The 26,793-nt window shown below is 37.1% G+C and overlaps 1 protein-coding gene across 1 annotated transcript in view; it reads left to right on the top strand.

Moving 5' to 3' along the window:
• The window catches only part of Sf3a1 (splicing factor 3a subunit 1), a 346,050-nt gene that overhangs the window by 277,213 nt on the left and 42,044 nt on the right, over positions 1 to 26,793 (top strand). Inside the window, exons 18-19 of the mRNA XM_090379835.1 lie at positions 2,352 to 2,572; positions 20,232 to 20,333. Of these exons, the coding sequence (XP_090235961.1) occupies positions 2,352 to 2,572; positions 20,232 to 20,333 (323 nt within the window). The remainder of the gene's footprint in view (positions 1 to 2,351; positions 2,573 to 20,231; positions 20,334 to 26,793) is intronic.

Raw genomic sequence — 26,793 nt, 5'->3', positions numbered from 1 at the left:
TAATCATAGAAGCTACTAGGCTTTTCATACCAACGAAGAAATACTCTTCAAGGTGAATGTTCATGCCTAAATAGATGTCAGATGAACTGATGAAACACTTGGCAGAGAAGAAAAGTGAATGGGTGCATATAAACTATCAGGTGACACAGGCCTATGGTAGATATAAGCTAGTCAGTAATCAAGTCAAAAGGAGGTCAGACAGGCAAAGGCAGATTACTAGAAATCTTTCCCAAAGAATGCAGAGAAAAAGAGCAAAGACTTGTTTACTTATATAAACATTAGAAGGAAGGGGATAAATCAGATTGGTCCACTCAATATCAATGGTTTGGCTGTTGATAATCCTGCTCACATTGCCAAAAAACCTGAATGAGTATTCTGCATCTACGTTCACACATGGGAAAGGAGATGCTAGAAGTTTATCAAACTCTGACAGGGAGTTAAATGATTCTGTAATAACTGAGAGGAAAGTGGAGGAGAAATTGCTGAAGTTAAAAATAAGAAAGACAAATGGGGTGATCTATCCAGTTATATTAAGGGAGACAGTGATGGAAACTCTTAGTCATATTTATGACAGCATACTTGAATTCAGGGGAGTTCACAACAAACTTGAGATGTTCGAATGTATTCCCAATTCACAAAGGGGGATGAAGGGATATCATATACTTGGATTTCAGGAAAGATTTTTACACTTTTGCACATAAAAGTGGCAAACAGTGGTCATCTGCGAGGTGATCTGATTGAGATGTTTAAAGCTTTGAATGGATTGAGCAAGCTCAGTGCTGAATGGATTCCTCCTCTTACTCAAACCACACACATGAGAGGGCACAAATTCAAATTGAGGAAGGATGGCTTCAAAATAAATGTGCCGAAATTTACCTTTAGCCAGTGGGGTGGTTGTGGGCGCCTCCGTAGCCAGGTGGGAAGGAGCAGCAGTGCGTAGCACATGCTTCTTGATTAGACCGGGCTTCGAGCCCGTCTCACCAAATATGGAGGATGCAGAAAGGTCAGGGAATGACCACTGCATATCCCCGAGCAATATGGCCTTAGTTGCTAATGCTCCTAAAAAACAAACAACAAACAGTGGGTGGTTGATTGCTGGAACAAACTTCCATCTGTTGTTGTAGAACTTGATATCTTAAATAAATTGAAGGAAGAACTAGGCAAACTATTGGGAGAAATGAATAGGTGAAATGGGAGGTGTTGTGGTTTTTTTGTTTTTTTTTTTTTTTTGCTGAAGCTGTACAGGCTTGCTTTCTTGCATCATTTGCCACTGCTAATGTTTCAAATGCCATTTGAAAAAATTTCCCCTCCATTTTGTTTCTATCTTAGTGTTTAATCCTATATACATCATTTACTCAGATTTGTGGAGTTACTGAAGGGTCGACTACTTAACCAGAAAGCAATCCCCCTTAACTACTACCACCACATCTCATGGGTGAGTTTACGGGATCCAAATCCAATATTTACTCCTAACACCTTTTTACAATGTAATCTGTTGGTATAGATACAGTTATATGGCTACTGAATGAATGAGGGTGGGCTCCCAACATGGGACTAAGCTGACCAAATTGGATAACTTATTAGCCGAAACCTTATCATTGTGATGATACAAAATGATCGAGGATGTATGGCTCAGATATCGCCCCCCGCCATCCCCTCCAAGTCATTGTATCCACTCTGTTTGCCTGGGACCTAGAACACAATGCTGAATACGCTACTGGAACAATCATCGGGATTGGCACCATCAGCATTAGAAGTTTAAATGGAATTAGCAGAAGAGCTAGTTTATCTTATAAGAATAGCAGGTATCATAAAAACAAAAAGGATGGATGGATACCGGCAAACTGCAAATAAACAATTATCAATTAATTTATTTGAGAAGTGAAAGTAACAAAAAGTAATAGCTTTTAGAACAGGAAGAAAGTTTAATTGGTTGGAAATCCAGTAGATTACTGGGAATACAGTAATTATCCAGTAGAGTTATGAAAGTAAAATTAAGATTGAAATTTGTGCGATAAAATTTGTGCGTGCCTGCCCCAGTTGAAATAGAAGAGTTCCTTATTATGTTAGAAAAAGAAGTATAAATTAATGACAAAAAAATAAATAATTGGTTGGAGATTTAGATTAGTAGGCCAGGAAAATACAATTACATCTACAGAGATGTTTTATAAAAAAATAGAGGATTTGAAATATGAAGAGCCATCATCTTGTATTGACAAATTAAAAATGTTTAAATGGCTAAAAATTAAAAGTAAGAAAAATATAGGAACCATTACTTTTCAGAATGCTGTCTTTTTATTATACAATGAATTATTTTCATTGGGTAAGTATTTTTGTTTTTCATTTATTAGGTTTGCCTCAGAGACCACCAATGGGTCCTCCTCTTCCACCAGGTGCTCCATTTGGTCCACCAATTGTGCCATTGCCTCCACCTCCACATGAACCAAGTCCATCATCTGCCACCGTTAAAATGGTAAAAATAGGAACTGATTCTGAAGATGAACCTCCATCAAAAAAACAAAAGACAGAAGAATCTCTAATAGCTGAGGAAGAATTTATAAAAACAAACAAGGTATGCTTAAAGGAAGAATAATTTATATCATTGTTTGAATATAGATCACTAATACCTGTTGCTGACTTTTTGTATGTGTGCTTTTAAGAGTGTTAAATATTGGAATTCATTCCAGCTTGTTCAAAGAACAAACAACAGGTTGAAATTTTTCCATGTTTTTTTTCCCCCTGTACTGTAAAATATTTTGATAAATATTGCTATAACATCAAAGACTGGATAAGTGTCTGTTCCACATTTTTGAAAAGAGCATCATTGTATTTCACATCTTGACAACAAAAAAGGTGTTTCTAAACTATAATAATTTATGCAGACCTTATAAAAAAAGAACATAGTCGTCAATTTTCCTGATATATGATGGTAAACCTCTCTCTCTCTTTTGTAAAAACTCAGTTTTTTCCCTCCATCTTTTTCTTTTCACAAAAAGTTAATAAAACTTAATTTCTGTGGAATAATTCTTCTCTATTATGTACAGTCATTTCATAGTACAGTCAGTCCTCGTATAGCACGATAGTTGTGTTCCTAGAAACCCTCATGCAATGCAAAATCGTGCAATATGAACAACAGGCCCTATGGGAAAAATAGGGTTAGGTGCCAACCACCCAAGATTGAACACACATTTGTAACTAAAACATTACCAAACACAATAAATAATCATAATAAAATACTTACGTATTTTATTACGACTGTTACGTAATAAAATATTGCTAATGCTTTTGCTTCTATCGTAAGCAAACTTGTTTTTTTTTTGTTTGATTTTCTATCCAAACAGATGACAGCCGTTCCATCTCTTCCAATTCTTTGTGTCTTAATCTAATGGATTTTAATTACTCTTTGAGTTGTTCCTGCTATGAAAGTTGTTTTTATTTTCTCTGCATTCTTTGTAATTCTCTGCGTTGCCTCATTTAGGTCTGTAGCACGTGCAGTATCACATGGTCTTTCATTTCGCTCAAAGCGTTTCACAATTTCATATTTTTTCTCTGTCGACAGAGGCGGACTGGCCATAAGCCTTACCGGGGAAACCCCGGTTGGCCGGAGGCCGGTGTGATTTTGGCCATAAATGCTAGTATGAGGCCACTATAAATTTTCCCGGGTAAGAATTTTTGATCGAGTCCGCCTCTGTTTATCGATATTGCTTTTCTTTTTCTCCCTGAATCTGTAGTGTCTTCACCAGGATGCTTCCTTTCACACCTTTTAAGTATTTCACTCATTTTTAGGGAATAAAGCACAATTATAAAATGAGGAGGCATGCTTGATACACATAAACAAAGCTGTGTCGTGTAGCAACTGAATAAACAACACCGTAAAGGCAGAGATACACTATTAACACCTCACATTTTACTAAAGCACATTTCTAGGGGTTACTACCCCTAGAAACAATAAAAACAATTTCCAGTTGCATTTCTGATAGTGGAATCTGTTATAAACTGGTAAGTAAAGTCGATCTAATTGCATTTGCGATAATACCGATAGCTGGAATTGTGTGGGTTTTTACGTTATTATGGTGAAATGTGTTTCCCCTTCACTGATATAAGAAACATAAATACATTTTCAGAATCTTCTCTTAATTCCTATCGTGTTGCGTTCGGTTGGGGTGATTCTGCGTTCGACTGCCATTTCTTGTAAACACAAAGGCGAATCGTGCATAAGCGAATTCGGTTCGTGTTATATAAGATATCGTTCCCCTATTTATAAATCGTGTATGATTGAATTTGTGTAATGTAAACACGTTATACGAGGACTGACTGTACTCATGAAGTGCAAAGCTACTTAACAATGGCTTCTTTCAGTAAGATGCCAAAAAAATACTAAGTTAAAATTTCAGAACACATGTGCAAGATTTTCCATGTATTATTAAATCTGAAAAAAGTAACATATTTGCTTTGTGTACCATGTGTAGATGTGGTATTCCAATTTCAAGTGGCAGGAAATTTGATGTAGTTGTTAACAGGACACTGCTTCTACAGGGATGGGATACTCTTAAATTGAAAAGGTGCATGATATTTGCTGATGCTATCAAGGCAGTATTAGGCGGGTTGAAAAACTGCTAGCTTGTGGGGGATTCACAGACTACTAGATTAAGAGGAGTAGCTGCAGGCAGAGGTGAAAGTGATTCTTGTACTACTTCTACTGGAATGCTCAGCAGCCCAGAAAGCAAGGTGCTGGGAGTCATCATGGAACAACATGGGTTGTTCCATGATGACTCCCAGGTTGTTACCCTATCACAACCCATACATGGGTTGTGCTAGGGTAACTAAGAGTAAGAATAGGTGTATGTATACTTGTATGTACACCAATGCTAGGAGTATAGTAAATAAATTTGATGAATTTGAAGTGCTGGTCAAGACAGCAAAGTCGGATATTGTTGGGATATCAGAGATGTGGTGTCACACAGATATAAGGAATGCAGATTTGTAATTTGGGAGTGCAATGTGTACAGAATGGATAGACAGGATAGGAAGGGAGGAGGAGTTATGCTGTTAATTAAAAAACACAAAATCTAAGGCATTGCATCCAATTGACATGGGTGGACATAGTGTATAGTGTTTATTGTCAAGTGGCATTGGGGTCTCCCCTAAAACCATGTAGTATTCTCTGTGTCGCAGTACAAACTCTGTAAATGCCAGAGGTAGTGTAAGTTTTGGTGTTGGTCTGTTGTTCCTCTAGTCAATAGAGGCACACACTATTTCTCTGTACAGTTGTTCATTGTACTCATCACAGTCATTAGGCCTATAACACACCACACTGACTCAACATTGCACTGTCCACCATGTGTCCACATTGTTGTACTTCTTGGGTGGGTGGGTAGGTAGGTACCCACCCATCGAAGAAGGGTACTTGGGTGGGTACCCATCAAAGAAGGGCCAAATAGCCCTAAAACAGTGCCATCTGGGTGGAGGTATCCATCTGAGAATAAGTAACATTAGTCTTTCCCCCTAGGTGAAGCGTTACTTATTCGAAGTAGTGCAATATCATGGCAACTCGTGAAGGTATTCACAATATGAGATATAACTTAAAACGATGCCGTTTTACTAATATTCTGATTTATTCAGATATAGCTATGTATTTCTGATGCGCTTGCACTATATTTATACATAGTCTAGACTCCTCCATAGCTTGAGGCTTATGCCCTAAACGCTTTAGATATGTATATTAAATAAATAAAATAATAATAAAATAAAATAAGGTTATACCTGCTGGTCAAATTATATATGTATGTAAATGAATGTTTGTGAATAGTACAAAAAAATAAAATAAATGTGATTGTTTGACAAATGCTGTTTAGGAGGCACCTGCGTTCTGTTTGGCTGAATGACAAATGCATGTGAGAGAGTTGTCCTATGAAGTCGGCGACCACCACAGCAAATGTCTCGGTCTCTGGTAGCTCTGAAAAGCTGCTCAGTGTTCAGTCCTGTTCAATTCTTGATATTATCTAGCCATGATATATATCTTCCCCAAGGCTTTCTTCTTCCTTCTATTCTCCCCTCAATAATTAGTTGTGGATTTGCATATTTGTAGTTCACATCAGGTGTCCAAGATACGCTATTTTTCTTTTCTTTATGCTCTTTGGAAATTCAGGTTATTCCAATTCTCTGCAGGACACTCTCATGCGTCACTCTTGCTGTCCATGGTATCTTTAACATTCTTCTGTACATCCACATTTCAAATTCTTCAAGTTTTTTGGAGGTGTTAGTTTTCAGTGTTCATGTCTCAGCACCATACAACTGACCAAACGTAACATCTCATCGTCCAGATTCCTATGTACAATGCACATCTCATTTTCAGAAAATTCTGCATGTTTATTTCAATCCTTGCTTTTATTTCCATATCCGGTTTGCTTTTATCATTGATCCAACAGCCTAGATATTTGATTTTGTCAACTCTCTCTATCAGTCTTCCGTTTAACATGAGGGGAGGTGTTGGCATCACTTCATTAAGGACCATGAACTTAGCCTTGTTGACATTAATCCTGAGGCCCATTCTTTCACTTTCCTCATTCACACAATTGAGGAGTATCTTAACACTACATGACATTCCACTCCCCACACACTTTTTATATCTCCGGCTTTTTTGGTTTGGTTTGGTTTTTTTTTTTAGGAGCATTAGCAACTAAGGCCATATTGCTCCGGGATATGCGGTGGTCATTCCCTGACCTTTCCGCATCCTCCATATTTGGTGGCGACGGGCTCGAACCCCGGTCTAATCAAGAAGCGTGTGCTATGCACTGCTGCTCCTTCCCACCTGGCTATGGAGGCGCCTATATCTCCGGCCTCCACAGAGTTCTGTGTCACAAAAACAGAGTACACTATGCAGAGATGGGGGAAACCACTGGTGCTGTCAGACAATTAACACACTTTAACATACTTTAATTGAGGAGTATCTAAGTCCTGCATATTAGTTGTACAAAGAACAGTGTCATCCACATAGTGAAGGTTGATCGCTCTACCATTGACAGATATTCCTTCATTTCTTCCATCTAACGCTCCCTTGAAGATGACGTCCAAATAAATGTTAAACAGGAGGGGGGAGAGTACACACCCTTGCATCACTCCACATTCAGTGTTCATGTTTTCTGTCTTTCTGCCATCAACTATAACAGATGCCATTTGGTTCCAGTAGAGGTTTTTCATTATTCGGATGTCATTTTCATCAAGGCCGAACTCCTCAAGATCTCAATGAGCTTGGTGTGTTGATGTCCCAAGGGATATTGCCTGTGTCGTAAATTCTGTTAAATAATTCAACAAGAATGGCAGTGTTTTTGTAGTATAGAAAATTGGCTATTTCTGCTGTGATTTCATCAGGTCCTTTTTGACTTTTCCCTTATTCATTGATTTAATCATCCTCTCCACCTCGGATCTTAGGGTGGATGGATCTACCACTGCATCATTGTTGTCATCTAGCTCATGTTCACTGTTGGCGAATAGGTCTTTTATGTATTTCTTCCATGATAATCTTGCCTTTGTCCTTTGGGATTGAAGTTGGTTGTTTCCTTCTATTAATTCCTGAAATATAATGTATAGATGGGCAAAGTGTGTGTGTGTGTGTGTGTGTGTGTGTGTGTGTGTGTGTGTGTGTGTGTGTGTGTGTGTGTGTGTGTGTGTGTGTGTGTGTGTGTGTTCTAACAGCCCCAGAGACAACCTGTTAGAATCCCCTGCCATGCTGATATCGGTCCTCCTCCCTCGGGGGTGTTAACTGCTGACATCGGCTCCAGCTGGTTTGGCTGGTGTTTGATCTTATACAGAGAGCCATCGTGCACTCACAGTGTGATCTCCCCCTCCAATAGGGCACCCTGGCACTGACTTTGTCCCCAACCAATCCCACATACCTTCCCCCACCTCTACCCGAATATTTTATCTGGTAACTACCACCACAAAACTTTTACTGTTCTTGACAATCCCCCACTGTGCAGAGGATGGGCTCCTTCCATAGGAGTGTCCTTCTATCCCCTATTTCCAGGTGGACAGTCTTCCTATCATCCACCTTCCTCATTTTCATCTGTTCCCTCTTACCTTCACTCTCCCTCTCCCCCAACTCTCTTTTCAACCTTCCAGAGCTGTTGCGCTTTTTTTTCTTCTTCTTCTTCTTCTTCTTCTTCTTCTCTGGAGCCCTCCCTGGCAAGCTCAGGCATAGACCAGCATTTGCTCTGCCAGACTATATCTATTTCCTACTATACCTGGCTCCCTCCTCCTGGCAAAGGACGAGCAACATAGGGGCCCACGTTGGATTTCAGGAAAGCTTTTGATACTGTTGCTCATGGAAGACTGCTGTACAAATTGGAGCAGTATGCTATTGAGGGCAAGTTGCTGCTGTGGATAAAGGGTTGAGTGGGAGAAGACAGAGAATGGTAATCAGTTGACACTGCTCTTTGTGGAGTACCTCAAGGTTCAGTCGTAGGTCCATTGTTGTTTTCTATATTTATCAATGATATTGATGACGGCACATGAGGCTTAATGTCCAAGTTTGATGATGATGCGAAATTTGGCAGGGTTGTTAATGACAATACGATATTGCAACAGAAACAATAAGAGAACAAAGGGTTGCTCTTACCAAGAAAGTTGTAACTTCTGCAAATTGCAGCATCTGGAGACTAGGCACCTGCAAGGTGATCTGATAGAAGTATATGAGGCTTTGAATGGTTTGAGCAAGCTCAATGCTGATGAGATTCTTCCTCTTCAGATTATACACTTGAGGGGACATAAATTCAAATTAAAGAAAGACAGTTGTAGAATAGATGTGTGGAAATTTGCCTTTAGCGTTTGGGTGGTTCATTGCTTGAACAAACTTCCATCTGTCATGGAAGTTGATAGCCTAAATAAATTCAAGGAAGAACTGGACAAACTTTTGGAGTGATTGGATGGGTGAAATGTTTTTTTTTTTTTTTTTTTTTTTTGTCTTTTTGACTGATGCTGTATAAGCTTGCTTTCTTGCATCATATGCCTCTACTAATGCTAATTTGCAAAAAAAAAAAATAATAATAATAATAATCATAATGACAGTGTTCAGTCAAAGAAAAGAAATGCAAAATTGGATGTTGCATTTCATGGTGACTATGAAGTTATAATTGCCAAATGTTTATTTTCATCTTTTGTCACAAAATATAATCTTCCTCTGAGTTGTGTTGATCATGTGGGTACTTTATTAAAAAGTGTTTCCCAGTAGCAAAATAGTAAATAAAATATGGCATTGTTAGTAAACTTGCATGGATAGCGAAAGAGGGGGTAGTTGTCGCCCTGTAAAATGAACCATTTTCAGTTGCTGTAAATGGCAGTAATCAAAGTGATTCCAAGCTATATCCCATTGCAGTAACTTTGCTTCCCTTCACCAATCTCATTGCCTCTCTTGCATCCATTCCAGCAGATCTATATCCTTCCTAAAATGAGGCCTCCAGACCTGTATGTAGTACCATATATTTGTTAATATTAAGCTTCACTTTCCACTTCTCAGCCCATCTTCCTAACTTTTTCTAGATGTTGTTACGGTAGTATACCTTGATTAATCACGGTACGCTATTGTAACAACATCTGATAATTCCAGGCATGTTAATCATCACTCATGCCAAAAGTGTTCATTTCTCCCTTCTGGCTTGAATAAAAAAGGTTAAAAAATGTTATTTGCAAATTTATTTTTCCAACAGTTTTTCAAATTTTCCACTTCCATTTTGGAAATTGATTACCATAGCAGACTAAACCTGAAGGATAATCCAAGACCATGGAGAAACCAAAACAAAATGGAGGATTCTGTTGTTTTTCTCAGTGAGAAAGTACTTTATGGCAGCATGTCACTACATGGTTCTCAATTTCCCATTGAAAAATTATGTTCTTATAAATGATGAGGTAGCACAAATTTGATCAGTGGGCTATGCATTGTTTTCAAATTCAAAAATTTTTGTGGACAAGTTTTCAGTACTTAATGGTTTTTTTAGTATTAGAATTTAGTTGAGTCATATGATGCAAGAAAGCAAGCTTATACAGCATCAGCCAAAAAAAAAAAAAAAAAAAATTCGGTAACTCCAAATGTTTGTTTTGTTCAGCTTTAAATTTATTTAAGCTGTCAACTTCCACAACAGATAGAAGTTGTTGTTATTTGGATTTTAGGAGCATTAGCAACTAAGGCCATATTGCTCCGGGATATGCGGTGGTCATTCCCTGACCTTCCCGCATCCCCCGTATTTGGTGGTGACGGGCTCGAACCCCGGTCTAATCAAGAAGCGTGTGCTGCGTACTGCTGCTCCTTCCCACCTGGCTACGGAGGCGCCTACAGATAGAAGTCTGTTCCAGCAATCAACTATCTTCTGGCTAAAGGCAAACTTCCACACAATCTATTCTATAACTGTGTTTCCTCAATTTGAATCTATGCCCCCTCAGGTTCTTAATCTGAGCAAGCGGAAGTATCCCGTCAGCATTGAGCCTGCTCAAACCATTCAAGGCATACACCTCAATCAGATCATCTTGCAGGTGCCTAGTCTCCAGATGTTGCAACTTGCACAACTTAAGCCTTTCTTCATAAGCTTACCCCTTTGTTCCTCTCACCAATCTTGTTGCCTTCTCTGTACTTGTTCTAGCAATTCAACATTCTTCCTAAAATGAGGCCTCCAGACCTGTATACAGTACTCAAGGTGTGGCCTGACCATTGCCTTATACAAATTGATAATCACCTCCTTGTCTCTGCTAGCAAAATTTCTATATATCATTGACAAAACTCCATGACCTGCTCTGGCAGCCCATCTACACTGCTCAGAGAACTTCATATCTGACTGCACAATTACCCCCAGGTCTTTTTCATTCTCCACCTCCCTGAGTGTGGTACCACACGGTTGGTACATTGCTCTTGATATGGAGTACTTTGCATTTGTCAATGTTAAACTTCAGTTGACACTTCTCAGCCCATCTGCCTAACTTTTCTAGATCCTGTTGCAGTAGCATACTGTTTCTACTGTCATTAACAATACTGCCAACCTTTGTATCATCTCCAAACTTGACATTAGGCCTGATATACCTTCATCGATATCATTGATAAATACACAAAACAACAATGGGCCCAGCACCGAAACCTGGGGGACTCTGCTAATAACCTTAGTCTACATAGAGCAGTGTCCATTTATTACCACTCTCTGCCATCTCCCACTCAACCATCCCTTTATCCATTGCAGTAACTTTCCGTTATTGCCATACCGCTCCAATTTGTACAGCAGTCTTTCATATGCAACAGTATCAAAAGCTTTCCTGAAATCCAAGTATATGATATCAAAGTTATTTTTTGCATCCAGTTCCTTTGTAGTATCGAATTGGTCAGACAAGACTTCCCCTTAACAAACCCATGCTGTGTCTGAGCTATTACTGCTGTCTTGTCTAGGTGATCCTGTATCACCTCTTTAACACGTTGACTGCCAAGGCTTATCTGGATAAACTGGTTTCCGACACCAGTTTGAGTTAGCATGTTAAATTATTCAAAACCCAAATTATAATATATATTCATCACCAAAACTCATAAAAAAAGCTTATTGTTGTAAAAAAAAATCATCGTGAATTAGCTCGTAGTTGCCGTATGTAATAGAAAATTCTTTGCAGCAGCCAACTACGAGTTAACTCAATTAAAATCAGACGTGTTGTACCTTGCAGAATTCTCTGTATATGGATCAGTGCTGTGCGTAAATCCGCTGCAGTGACACAGACTTTGCCGTGCACGTTGTATTTAGTACTTTGTTACGTACTAAAAAGAACCTAAAACATGGATAGGAAGAGACCACTGACCAAAGAAGAGCTTAAGCTCTATGCTAATATGAGTGACTTGGAACTTGAAGAGATTTTTGACGAGTCGTACGGTCCTAGTTCATAGATCGATCGGATCAAATGCTCTCATATTATTCAGCACTAAGAAAAACCATCAGATGTCCGAAAAAAACTGCGTTACATATATGCATAACACATACACCCTTTTTCGTAAAGGTACGGATTTCTCTGAATTTCGGACATTTTATGGTGGAACCTGTAACTTGACAGAAAAGTTACATTGAATCTTTGATTGGAGAATAAATTCTAAATGTTCCAAAGAAAATTGATCTGATCTGATTAGATCTGATCGTAAAAGTCATTGTTTAGAATTTCAGTTGGCTATACCACCAACTGAAAAAAAAACCACCCCTGACTAAGCTGTTTCGAGTATGTACGAGAAATAAAAAAAAAACGCCACAGAACACACTATTATTGTCCAGTGCGCTAAGAGAATCTAACTCTTTTTGTGAATAAATTCTGTTTTCTGACGCCGTGATTCATTTTTCATTCTTATCCCAGAAGCCAACTATCCATCAGTTGCTCATATTTGCTACGAATATACTTGTAGCTGCACCTGAAAGGCAAGTCATAGCAGTTCAAGTTAACTCGTATACGGCATCCTGGGCCAGATCGCCAAGTACGAATTAACTTGTAGTCGGCATTCAACTTGTTAACCAGTGACTCTATTATTTTCTCTGGAATGGAAGTTAAACTAACAGGTCTATAATTATTTGTGTCACCCTTTGAACCTCCTTTGTGAATTGGGGATACATTTGCACATCTCCAGTCCGTGGGGAACTCCCCTGACTCTAAGGATGCTTTCATAATTATGGCTAAGGGTTTGCTTACTTCCCTTGCTGCCTCCTTCATTATAACTGGACAGATTCCATCACCCCAGGTGCTTTTTTATGTTTAACTTCAACAATTTCTCCTCCACTTTGCTCTCAGTTATTATTAATTCACTTAGCTCCCTGTTAGAGTTTGATAAACTTCTGGCATTCCCCTCCTTGAATAACTCATGTGTGAATGTAGATGCAGAATACTCATTCAGTTTATCAGCTACTAGAGCAGGATCATCAATAGTCAAATCATCTCTGTTAAGTGGATCAATCTGATTCATCCCCTTCCTCCTAGGGTTTACCTAAGTAAAGAACTCTTTGCTGTTTTTCTTTGCGTCTTTTGCCAAAGATTTCTTATAATCTGCCTTTGCCTGCCTAACCTCCTTTGTGACTTGATTACAGACTAGCTTATATCTGCCATAGGTTTCTCTGTCGCCTGATAATTTATATGCATCCCATGCATTTTTCTTCTGTTACGAGCCTCATTAGTTCATTCAGCATCCATTTAGGACTGAACCTTGAACAGTATTTCTAAGTCAGGATGAAAATCCTATTAGCCTCCAAGATTAAGTCCCTGAAGTCTTCCATTTAGAATTCACCATTGGTAACATCATCAGTTGATCCCACTGTGTAGAATTTAAAAACTGTCTGAGACCACTTTAGTCACCTTTACAAAAACAAAACCCTTCCCTTTACCCTTGATGGTAGTTACATCTTTAAGTAAATCCCACATCAGTACACTCTGATCACTGTCACCTAGTGGTTCCTTTATCTGCAAATTCTTAATGCATGAATAATCACTGCTGATAATCAGATCAAGGGTATTACTCCCTCTGGTTGCCCCTTGAACATGTTGCTGTAGAAAACAGTCCTCCAATAAATCCACAAAAGTCTTGCTAGTGTGTGAGTGACCAACCCACAAGTTCCAATTAATATCTGGAAAGTTAAAAATCCCCCATTACAAGACATTCTGATTTACTGGCCTATTCTATTTTTCTGCACAACTGTTCATTGTACTCATCAGAGTTATTAAGCCTATAACATACTCCTGCTCTCATTTTCCCTTTCCCACTGTTTATGTCACACGAAACAAACTCAACATTGCACTGTCCACCCGTGTTATCTGTACACTTCCTTAGATTTTGTGTTTCTTAACTAACAGCATAACCCCTCCTCCCTTCCTACCCTGCCTGTCCTTTCTGTACACATTGTACTCCCCAAATTCCAATTCTGCACTGCTTATATCTGTGTGACACTGTGTCTTTTATATGCCAACAATATCTGCCTTTGATATCTTGATCAGCACTTCAAATTTATCAATTTTATTTCCTATACTTCTAGCATTAGTGTACATGCAAGTATACATGCACTTGTTCTTACTCTGTTTTGCTAAAGATAAAGAAATAGTTGAAGCAGTAGATGTTTTGTAGCATTAGTTTTGTCAGTTTTAGTGTGAGAACTTACCAGATGGTATTTTAAAATAAGAAGAATTGATGTACAGTGGTCCTCGAATGTGTTCTCTGAATTTATTATGTTGAGAGCATGGATTAGACATTTGTTCATGAAGAATGCCTGGAAACTCATATGAATTAGAATTTTGTGTTTAGTATTAGTGTTAGCAGTGGCAAATGAAGCAAGGAAATAAACTTATGTAGCATTAGCTAAAAAGGAAAAAAAAAAAAAAAAAAACTATGCACGTCATTTAACCATCCCCTCTATTCTTCCTTAAGTTTATTTAAAATATCCACCTCCACAACACAACACCAGATAATTTGTTCCAATGATCAAATCACTTTCTGACTGAAAGCAAATTTCCACACATATATCCTGCATCCATCCGTTATCAGTTTAAATTTATGTCCCCTTATGCGTGTTGTCTGGGCAAGAGTCAGGATGCCATCAGAATTTAATATACCCAATCCAATTAATGCCCTAAAACACTTCAGTCAGCCCTCCTCACAGGTCCCTAGTTTCCAGACAGTACAATTTGCATAACTGATGAGTTCCCTTTTGGTAAGGATCCTCTTTTTGTGTCCTTGACTAATCTTGTTGCTCTTCTCTACAGCCATTCCAACATAGCCACTTACTTCCCAAAATGAGACTTTCAGATCTGTATGCATTACTTGAGATGTAGCTTAACCATTGCTTTGTACAACAGTGTGATCATTTCCTTGTCCCTGCTGGCAAAATTCCTGTGTTACATCATTGACTGAACCTGATGAGCTAGCCTAGCACCTGTCTGCACTGCACAGAGAACTTCATGCCAGAGTATATGATTAACCCCATGTATGTCTTTTTCCACTTCCTTGAGTGGTACTGCCCAGCTTGCATGGGTTTTGCCACACTCAAGGAAGTGGAGAAGGAATATTCTAGGGTTACTGCTTCCCAATACCTTTCATTTTTTAATGTTAAACTTCAATTCCCATTGCTCAGTCAGTCTGGCTAATTTATCTAGGTTTTGTTGCAGAATTGTACCTTGATTTCTGACATTAACCACCCTGCCAACCTTCATATCATCTTCAAACTTTGACATTAATGATATATCTTCATCTGTATTGTTGATAAAATGTTGAAAACACAGTAAAGGACCTGCACTGATCCATGAGGAACTTTGCTAATAATATTAGTCCAAGAAGAGTAGTGCCTGTTAATAACCATTGCATTATTACTATTCAACCATTCCTTTATCTATAACAGTAACTTGCCCCTAATGCCACACTGCTCCAATTTGTGTAGTATCAGTCTTTCATGTGGAACAGCATCAAAAGCATTACCGAAATATATTTGATGTCAAAGTTATTTTTTGCATCCAGTTCCTCTATTACAATGTCGTAGTAGCCAATCAGAGAAAATAATGGAGTCAGTGAACAAAAATAGAATTGCAGGATCATTTGGACCGAAATGCAATTAGATGGCAATCACAGCATGGATTCATTAAAGGGAGACCTTGTCTGACTACTCTGATTGGCTACTGGGATTCCATTGGTTGATGGGATTCTATCAACCCCAGGTGACTAATTTACTTTCAGCTTCAATAGGTTCAGTGCTCTTTTCAGTTATCACAATCATTTAGCTCCCAGTTATAACTCAGTATTATCCTGGTATTCATTTCATTAATGACAACAAACTGAATAGATGTTTATTTAGTTTGTCAGCAACCTGAACAGGATCACTAATAGTTGCACGATTCATATCTAGTGGTCAGTATGATTTCATTCTGTTCCTTCTAGTGTTAACATAAGCATTTTCAACTTTTCGTTGCATTCTTTGCCAGAGACTCTTCATATTTTGCCTTGGCTAACTAATCTGTGATTTTATTGCAGACTAGTTCATAGACTAAACTAAGAGCATTTGTACTTACTCCAAGTTTCTGTTTCCCCTAATAATTTATAAATCATCCCATTCATTTTTCTTCTCTGTCATTAGTCTCATCACTTCATTTGTCATCCATTCAGGTCTAAATCTTGAACATTACCTCTTAGTTGGTATAATAAGCTTGATAGCTTCTATAATTATTTTGGTCAATGCTTCCCACTTAGAAGTTGCTAGTGATAACTTCATCAGTTGGTCTTACTGCATAGATTTAAAAACTGCCTGAGACCACTGTAGATTCCTTTACAAAGGCAAAAGACCTTTCCTTTGTGTTTGACAGTACAGTTACATGACAGTTACATTTTTAAATAAATCACACATCAGTATTGTGTAATGACTGCCATCTAGTGTTTATCTGCAGATTCTTAATGCATGAAGAGTCACTCATTCATGAGTGACTCTTCATGCATTAAGTTACTGATAATTAGATCAAGAGAATTGTTTTCTCCCATTTCCTCTCTGACATGTTAGTGTACAAAACAGTCATGCAGTAAATCCAGAAAGTCTTGTCAGAAAAGCATTATTACTATGTGAGTGACCAACCCACAAGTTCCAGTCACTGTCTGGAAAGTTAAAAATTCCCCCATTGTATTGACATTCTGATTTACTGACCCACTTTATTTGTTGTTCATTGTACGAATCACTATTATTAGGCCTGTAATACACTTCTACTCTCATTTTTATTTTCCCAGTGCTTATGTCACTCCTAACTGTCAACATTGCACTGGTCACTCACAATAACTGGATGCAGTGCCTTAGATTCTATGTGATTCTTAACTAAGATCATTTACATATAGAATATTTGTAAAATAATAAGAGGAGTTTACCTCAATATAGTACATAGAACACTTCCATATGATACTCTCCAGAAATTAAAACGAAAAAATCGAAAAACTTACCTTAGAGCAGTGGTGTGTCAACCTGGTCCCTACCGCCCACTAGTGGGTGATTCAAACTTTCATGGTGGGCTGTGTGGGTTTTTGTCCATTGTTACAAATTTTGTTCTTCCTCCATATATTGAATACAATGCTAACAACTTTGCGAGTTTGACTTTTTAAAATATGCTTTTGCAATTTACTTTTGAATTCCATCTCTAAACTTTGAATATAGATAATAATTCACCGGACACTTCTCGAAGTATACTCGTGGACGAGGGGCTAAATTGAGTTACTACGGCACCGGTGGGCAGAAAAGAAATTAACATCAACAAAGATACAAAAGTGGGCGGTGGGAATTAAAAGGTTGACAACCCCTGCATTAGAGTATCAAATAATTTAGAAAATTTTTAAAATTTTTAAAAATATAAAAAATAATTAAAAATCAATTTAACACAAAACTCAATTTAGCACAATTAAAAATCAATTCAACGCAATTAACAAAAAAATTGCAAAAACGATTTTCCTTCCTAAAGCTGACAACACTTTTCGATTGTATGTCATGATCACAGGAATAAATTGATTTTTAATTATTTTTTATATTTTTAAAAATTTTCTAAATTATTTGTTACTCTAATGGAAGTTTTTCGATTTTTTCGTTTTAATTTCTCGAGAGTATAATACGGAAGTATTCTACATACTATATTGAGGTAAGCTCCTCTTATTATTTTACAAATATTGATATCAATGTAGAACGTATTGAGCATTACAGCTCTGGTTCATACTATCGAACACATAGAATATATACATTTACACTTAGCGAATATATGCATAGCATAAGAATGAGGTTAGCAAGTTTCCAGTTCCAGTAATATTTTGTCTTTTTTACATGATTTTTTACATAATTTGAATACTTAAGCAAGTACAGTGGAGAAGGGAAAGACTGGTGCAGTCATAAAAAAAAATTGTGTGTGTGTGCTGAGCACGCATAGTGGAAGTTAAGTGAAACTTCTTTAGACGAACATTTATCACTTGACCGAGGATCCTGTATTGACCGTATGAACGGCGCAGGCAATGAATCTACATGAATGGGAGCCTCAGAGATATGAGATGTTCCGTAACCAAATCTAGTTTCAGCAAGTGCTGTGGCATCGGATGATATTTAAAGCTATTTGACTTTGATAGAGCAGGAATCCCTTTGTTCTTGAGAGACCCATGACAGCTGTTACAGACCGACATTTGACTTACATCCTCATTTGGAAATACTGTTTGAAGAAGAGTGTCATCTCAAGCTGCTACAATCTTGACATTGTTCTTGAACCAAACACATGGAACAGACTGAACCGAAATCATTATCCACAAATGTACATTTAAACTGTGTGTGGATGCTTTGGTGTTTCTTAAAATCCTGTTGCTGCTTCTTCTGTTTATTTTATTCCCGCTACGTGTTGAACTATTTGATGGAGTACTTCTGACAGTTTTGTGTTCTTCGCTTTTCGTTTATGACTGGACTTCAAGGACTCTACATCGTTTTGTTTTCGTTTGCAGTATCAACTTCCACGACTCCTTCCAAATTCACTTCTAACATTTCTGGGGAGATGTAAGGTTCTGAAGATGTGGATGGACCTTCTCCGGCTTCTTTTTTCTCACTCCATTGCATGCTGTAATTGCTTCCACTGTAAAAATAGCTAGATCTCTCCTTTGTACTCAATGGAGATGGTTTCAGTGGTTGCATTGCACGTACACGTGCTCTATATATGCCTTATAATGCTTACTATTAGTCTTCGGCATGTTGAATTATAAATTCTTTTCCATCAAAATTTTTTATTAAATACGGTGAAGAATGATGAAAGAAATAGCATGATGCAATCAGTAGGGATACTGATTGGGTCATGCGTTGCTCGTGCCTGGTGCGAAGTGCTACGATGGTGGGGAGAGAGATTCATTTCGTATCGCATTTTCTTGGTGATTTTTATCAATCTACAAATGTATTGCATGTGTACGTGCACTATACGCCTTACAACACTCACTACAATGTATCCCTGCTTTCGATTGGTTCACCGTACGATCAGATCACTTTATGATGGACACTCCATAACAAAATACCATTAACTATACGATATGTAAGTGCTGGTCGGTCATTGTGATCATGTTTACGAATTGAATTTTAATTCTGTTAATGACGACGATTCTGATATGTGAAAATAGGAGGAATATTAACCACAGGCTATAAAGTAAAGATATAAAGCACCGATGTACACTTTATTGCCTTACCAATTAACAAAATTAAATGATACGTGAAAATCGGAAGAATATTTCCCACAGGTTAACAACAAAAAAAAGAAAGGAAGGAAGGCAATAATCAATTACACCGGGTATTTCCACGTGTAATTGACATTTGCCTTCCTTTCTTTATGGTCACCTTCCCAATTACTAACCACAGCTAATGCTGTTTAACTTCTGTGATCATACGAGAACCAGGGCATTTAGCCTAGTCCGATAGTTGGCTGTTCAGAATGCCTGTAATGTGTTACTTATGGCAACAGTTGCATTTTCATTGCGTTTTTTGTCAATGCATGAACACAAGTTACTCCCATCTGAAAAGTGCCTGGAGCTCGCCTGATGAAGTTTCACTTCAAAAAAATCTTTTTGACTGATGCACTCGTATAAGTAAGGTTGCATTAATCAAAAATTTATGTTAAGAGTAAACAGTCAAAAATGATTGAGGTGTATAAAGCCTTGAATGGTTTGATCAAACTCAATGCTGATGGGATTCTTCCTCTTGCTCAGATTCTGCACCTGAGGGGGCATAAATTCAAATTGGGGAAAGATGGTTATAGAATAGATGTGTAGAAATTTGCATTTAGCCAGCGGGTGGTTGATTGCTGGAACAAACTTTCATCTGTCGTTGTGGAAGTTGACAGCTTAAGTAAATTCAGAGAAGAATTGGACAAACCAAACTCTTAGATCAAATGGATGTGTGAAGTGGGATTTTTTTTTTTTTTTTTTTTGCTGATGCTTTATAAGCTTGCTTTCTTGTATCATATGCCTCTACTAATGCTAATATTTTGTTAAATTTCAGAATTTTACATTGGAAATCATCGGTGACATAGTATATGTTAAAAATGTAAAAATGGACCTTTTGAATACAGCATACAGACACGTTTGGTATGAAATAATAATTTAAACTATTTGTACAATAAAGATATTAATATTATCATCAGTCATGATATTTAAAAATGTGTCATTATACTTTGAACTAAAATCTTTTTCTAAATGTTTGTCTATCTCTTTGATCTTCTAGAGTCCTGTTACTTTCAGAGTTCAGGTGCCTAAACTGACAGAAAAGGCCGAATGGAAATTAAATGGGCAATGTATTAATTTGACTTTACCACTTACGGATATGGTAAGTTATGAATATCATCATATATATATAATTTATATATATATATAAATTTTACCATTTTGTTTTGCATTGGAAAAGTTTTTATGCACAGAAATATGCATTAACATTGCAAGCTTAACACCTAACTGGAAACACTGTTAAATAAAATTCTTGTAAATATGCTGGAGTAGTTACAGATTACCTTTATGACTTAAAATTGTGATATGATAGCTTAACATCGGAGATACAGAAAAACCTTGTTAATTTGATTATACCAGCAGTGTCGATATAATGTTGATAAGAGCTGGCAATTATATATTCTTTGCTGCAGAGGTAAAGATGGAACAAAACATTATTTACTTCTGATAATAAATATAGTAATCAAAAAAAATAATTAAAATTGTAAATAGTTAAAAATATATATATATAATACTCTGTATACTATTAATTAGGATCGTAAGAGCATTCAAGCTCAATATGTCCTATTAAAGTTATTATTAAAAACCATAAGAGGAAACCTCTTACCTTTTATGTAGGACCGGAATTCTCTCTCTCTCTCAACTCTCATAGTCGAAGTATTATGTGATTATCTGAATGAATGTCCCATTTTTTAATATTAAATAAACTCAATTACAAAGACTGCGTTAAAATTATATAAATAAATACGTGTTTAAAAAATGTCATGTATTCAATTCTCATCCCCAGCATAATGCACCAAGAAAAGCCAGGGGAAGCCGATAAAAAAAAGTTAAATATAGATGATAAATTATTCTTTGTGGATGTAGTTTCTTTGTACACGAATGTACATGTTGAGTAGTATGCATTAGACAATGTGGGATCTAATTAACAATGATTCAGTAATTTTAAATAAATAAGTGTAATTTACCGAAAAATTAAATATTTTATCTAATTAAATTTCTTGTTCAGGCCAATTATATTCATTTCCAATCAAAATTTCTAAACAAATATTTGGATTACCGATGGGTCTTGGCTTGAGCAGACTAGTTGCCGAAATTTACCTTAATTAATAAAATTGAACAGTTACATGTAACACTGTTTCTCCCAAATCTAACATTTTATGGTAGATACTTGGATGACATCTTAATAATTACTAAAGATGACATAGTAAATAATGTTTTGGATTTATTAAATAAGATACATACCAGACTTAATTTTACTTTAGAAATAGAAAATCCACAGGAAAAAGCTATAAATTTTACTTTAATGAGAGTTGATGAGAATATACATTTTAAAATTTATAGAAAACCGACAAATACAGGCAAATTCTTATACTATGCTAGCTATCACCCATTTACATAATCAGTTTTATAATGCATATAAATATAGCTATACTCAGAAGTTATTACTAGATGAACTTATGAAACTTGCAAAACGATTTCTAAATAGGTTTACACATTTGGTACTATTATGAATATAAGACAGACAACAAGCAAAACAAACTTGAGACTGGTATAATGAATAACAGATCTGAACAGAAATATTCCATATATATATAGTACTGCTACAAACTATTCATTAATATCTTTAAGAACACTGAATTTAAGATAATTGCCCAACTGACTAGTAAACTCCATGATGTTTTGAAGCATAGAGCAGTCAGCTCCATCTCAACCATGGAAACACACAATGTCATTTCTATTATTTGCGATGATTGCAATTCCTTGTATTGGCTCGACACAAAATTATCTTTCCATGAGGATGATACAGCAGCATCGGTTAGGGCTAGAAGGATGTGCCTCAGAACTTGCTTTCCATGCTATCAATGATAGCATGGAAAGTGTGTTCCTTTTTAATGAAGCGAAAGTTTTAAATACACAAAAAGAATATATTAAGTTATTAATGTTCATAGACCTTACACTATTTCAGACTCGTGGACTCTTACGTGCATGCGTGCATGGTAATTCACATATTGGTTAGTATAAATAATCTCATACCAGGGATTCGATAGTTTTATGTATACAAAAAGGTGGACATCATTCGCGAAAAACACTTTACTTCTTGTGAGCAGGGAAGCTACCCAAATAAGTTTGGTCCCTTATAAGAAGTTTAGACAATTTTAGGTTTTTAGATATTTTAATTTCGATATACATTTATCTTGTTTCTTAAGGATTAATTTGACAATTGTTTTCAGTTCTCATGTTGGCGTATGTCATTGGTTTGGTTTTTGGTTGGGCGTTGATGGTTGTAGGCTTTCCCTGGCTTTTCTTGGTGCTTTATGTTGGGGATGAGAATGGAATACATGACATTCTTTTAACACTTATCTATTTAGATAATTTTAATGCAGTCTTTGTAATTGAGTTTATTTAATATTAAATATGGGACATTCATTCAGATAATCACATAATACTTCAACTGTGAGAGTTGAGAGAATTCTGGTCCTACATAAAGGTATGAGGTTTCCTCTTATAGTTTTTAATACTTATATATTGCATAAATTAACATACACATACTGCAGAAATGCTGTATAATGTTGTATCTAATAGTAATTTTATGCATGGTAACAAGGGGGTAAGCAACTAATAAGTACAATGTGTTATATAAAGTTCACCTATTTATAACTGAAATTGTAGACTCAAAATTGGAATTAAAATAGATAGTGACTGTAACAGCAGGCAGCACAGGTTACTTTTTTATTTATTATTTTTTTTATTTTTTGAAGAAATTGTCTATTCGCTCTGCTTTTTATTAGTTTTCACTTTTCTTCCTTTCATCCCTACATTTCAGTAGCTACTAAGTACAGTGATCACCGTGACTGCTTCTTTACAGGAATGATGTGTGATATTCATAAATCATTTCCTCCTCTCCTCTTCTGCATAGTCAGCTGCAGCTGTAGTACTGCCAAAAATTGCAGCCATGGAATCCACATTGACAAAATTATCAAAATTTCCTGACATTCAAAACAGTCTGCAACATCAGCCCCTCCCACTCATTTCATACAAAAGTGGATGCCTTATCCTCTTTAATATCATTACTTTTTATTAATAAATCCTGCTAACTAACACTTATTACTTGAAGATAATATTATTGGTCAGCTCATCAAATATGGACATTGTAGGGAGCATAATTCCCTTGCTCCTACAGTAACACGTGCCTTGATAGTAAAGCTCTACTATTGGCTACTAGTTACAGGAGGCTGTCACCTTTGAAAACTACAGTGTTACTTTATTGCTTTTGTCACTTTTAATTTATAATGTTTCCTGTATATTTTAATTTTATGTAATTTAATTTTATCTATCACTTTTAACTCTACAGTTGTCAGTATATTTTATTTTTACATCAAAATTTTATCCTGTTTTATTTTAATAAAGTTTTGGTCATATATGGCTGGTGTATTCAGTTGGAGTTAGTATGGACATAGCAGGATGCAGAATTGGATATGAAGAGTAAATTTACAAAAAGAACAGACAGGACAGGATGGAGGGGGAGAATTATGCTCTTAATTCAGAAGCACTCAGAATCTAAAGCAGGGCACCCAGTTAATGTGGATAGCCAGTGCAATGTTCAATCAGTTTGGTGTGATATAATCTCTGAGAAAACAAAAATGAGAGTATGGGTGTTTTATAGGCCTAATGGCTGTGATGGGTATAATGAACAGCTGTACAAACGGGTGCCAGTAAATTACAATTTATACAATGGGAGATCTTTAACTTTCCATATATTGACTAGAACCTATGGGTTAGTCCTTACACAGTAACAAAACTTTTCAGAATTTATTGGATGACTTCTTCTACACTAGCATATTAAAGAAGCAGTGAGAGAAAGCAATACTCTTGATCTTATTATCAGCAGTGACTTGTTGTCATGCATTAATAACTATTGAGTGGGCAGTGATCACAATGCCCACTTAGTGGTTATTAATGCATGACAACTAAGTGGGCAGTGATCGCAATATATTGATGTGAGATTTACTTAAAGATGTAACTACTGTCAAGAGCAAAGGAAAGGGCATTTACTTTTGTAAAGGTAACTACAAGGGTCTCGGACAGTTTTGAAATTCTGTTGAGTTGGGATCACTAATGATGTTACCAGGTGCAAATTCAAGTGGGAAATCATTCAAAGAAGTAATTATAGATGCTACTAAGCTTTTCATACATTTAAGAGATAATGTTCAAAGTTCAGCAAGATTGACCTAAATGGATGACAGATGAGCTGATGAGGCTGGTGACAGAGAATAAAAATGCATGGGATGCATATAAATTATCACATGATACAGAAGATTACAGTAGATATAAATTAGTTTGCAATCAAGCCACAAAGGAGGTTAGCAATTTGATGCAGGTTGCAAGAAACCTGTGGCAGAGAATGCAAAGATAAACAGCATAGACTTCTTTATTTATGTAAACACTAGAAGGAAGGGGATGAATCATATAGGTGTGCTAGATATGAATGTTTTAACTATCAAGAGTGCCTGTTCAAGTTGCTGACAAACTGAATAGATATTTTGTATTTACATTCACACATGAGGAATTTTTTCAGGATGGGGATATCAGAAGTGTATGAAATTCTGATAGGGAGCTAAATGATTTTATGATAACTGAGAGGAGAGTGGAAGAGAAATTTTTGAAGCTAAATGTAAAAAAAGCAACTGGGTTGGATGGCATCGATACAGTTATATTAAGGAAGGCGGCAAAAGCAATAAGCAAACTAATTATTAGAACATCGTTGGATTCAGGGGAGGTCCTTATGGATTGGAAATGTGTGAATGTATCCCCGATTTATAAAGGAGAATCAAAGGGACATATGTAATTAGACTTGTTAGCTTGACTCCTGTTCCTGGGAAAATAATAGTGCGACTGGTTAAAGAAATAATGCAGGATCACCTAGACAGGAATGCAGTTACTGAAGTAATAGCATGGATTTGTTAAGAGATGACTTTTTCTGACCAGGGTCATCTCTTAATGAACTATTATGACCATTATTATACAGTAACAAAAAATTGCTTGTGAAAATTAATTTTTACATCATATACGATTTCAGAAAAGTTTTTCATACTGTTACATATAAAAGACAGTACAAATTGGAGAAATATGGAATTTAGGGGCAAGTTATTGCTGTGGATAAAGGGGTGGATATGCTCTTGTTGGGCTACCATTGTTAATAGAGTCCCATAGGGTTCATTGTAGCACATTGTTGTTTTCTTTAGTTATTAATGATATTGATGAAGTTATATCGGCTTTATGTCTGAGTGTGAAATACACTGAAAGGAAAGAATTCATGGGATGTCTGATTCCTGGGAAACTTGACCCTGTCACCCCTCTTGCTAATGGACGAACCACCACTTGGCAGGTATATAGGTAAACTGCATTCATGTAGACAGTAATTCGATGTCAGTATGGATAAACGTTGAGTTAACCGACTTTAAAAAAGGGTGATAATGGGTGCCCAGTGCATGGATCACTCTATCGCAGAAGTGGTACAGAAATTGCACTATCCCCGTTCGACAGCATCAAGAGCATATCGGGAATATGCCATTTCTGGAATAACCTCTCATCGTGGACTGTGCTGTGGGTGGAGAAAGGTGGTGGGTGAACGTGGTCGTCGATGTCTGTTTTGCATTGTTTCAGCCAACCAGAGAGCGACATGGCACAAATCACTGCCGACCTCAATGAAGGAGGTGCCAGAAATGTCTCCACCAAGACCATTAGGCAATCATTAGCCACAATAGATTATGGGAGCTGCCGACCCACCAGAGTCCCATTGCTAACACCAACACAGACTCTACGCCTCAACTTGGCAAATGAACATCGGCACTGGACCTTGAATGATTGGGGATGGGTCTCTTGGTCCAGTGAGTTCCGTTTTCAGTTATTTCCAGCCAATGGAAGGGTGTGTATCTGGCAGAAACTGCATGAAGCTATGCACCCATCATGTCAACAAGGAGCTGTTCAGGCAGGTGGATGATCGATAATGGGCTGGGGCATGTTCAACTGGCACATGTTCGGACCTCTGGTATGTCTAAACGCATCTCTGAATGGTCCAGGTTACGTGTCCATCCTTGCAGACCATTTGCATCCCTTCATGGTCATCGTGCACCCACTGGGCAATGGACTCTTCCTGAAGGACAGCACATGCCTCCCCACAGAGCCATTGTGACTGGAACATGGTTCAAGAGCATTCCGCAGATTTTACCACTATGGAATGACCTCTCCATTCACCAGACATGAACCCTGCGGAGCATCTTTGGGATATTATAGAAAGGTCCATTCAAGCTTTGGATCCTCCACCCAGGAATGCGATGGAATTATGGACAGTGGTGCAGCAAACATGGATGGAAATACCTGTGGAATACTTTCATGAACTAGTGGACTCAATGCCTTGCAGCGTGACTGCCCTTGTCCGGGTGAAAGGTGGACCTACCCGTTACTAGGTAGGTATTCCGTGATCACTCAGTGTAATAGTATTAATATACTAGTCAAATAATAGTCTGAAATGATACGAAAGTTGGTAGGATTGTTAATGA

The sequence above is a fragment of the Mastigoproctus giganteus genome, chromosome 8 (assembly GCF_048544385.1).
Source record: "Mastigoproctus giganteus isolate SK-2022 chromosome 8, ASM4854438v1, whole genome shotgun sequence".
Lineage (NCBI taxonomy): Eukaryota > Metazoa > Arthropoda > Arachnida > Uropygi > Thelyphonidae > Mastigoproctus > Mastigoproctus giganteus.
This window is presented reverse-complemented; position numbering and strand designations above follow the sequence as displayed.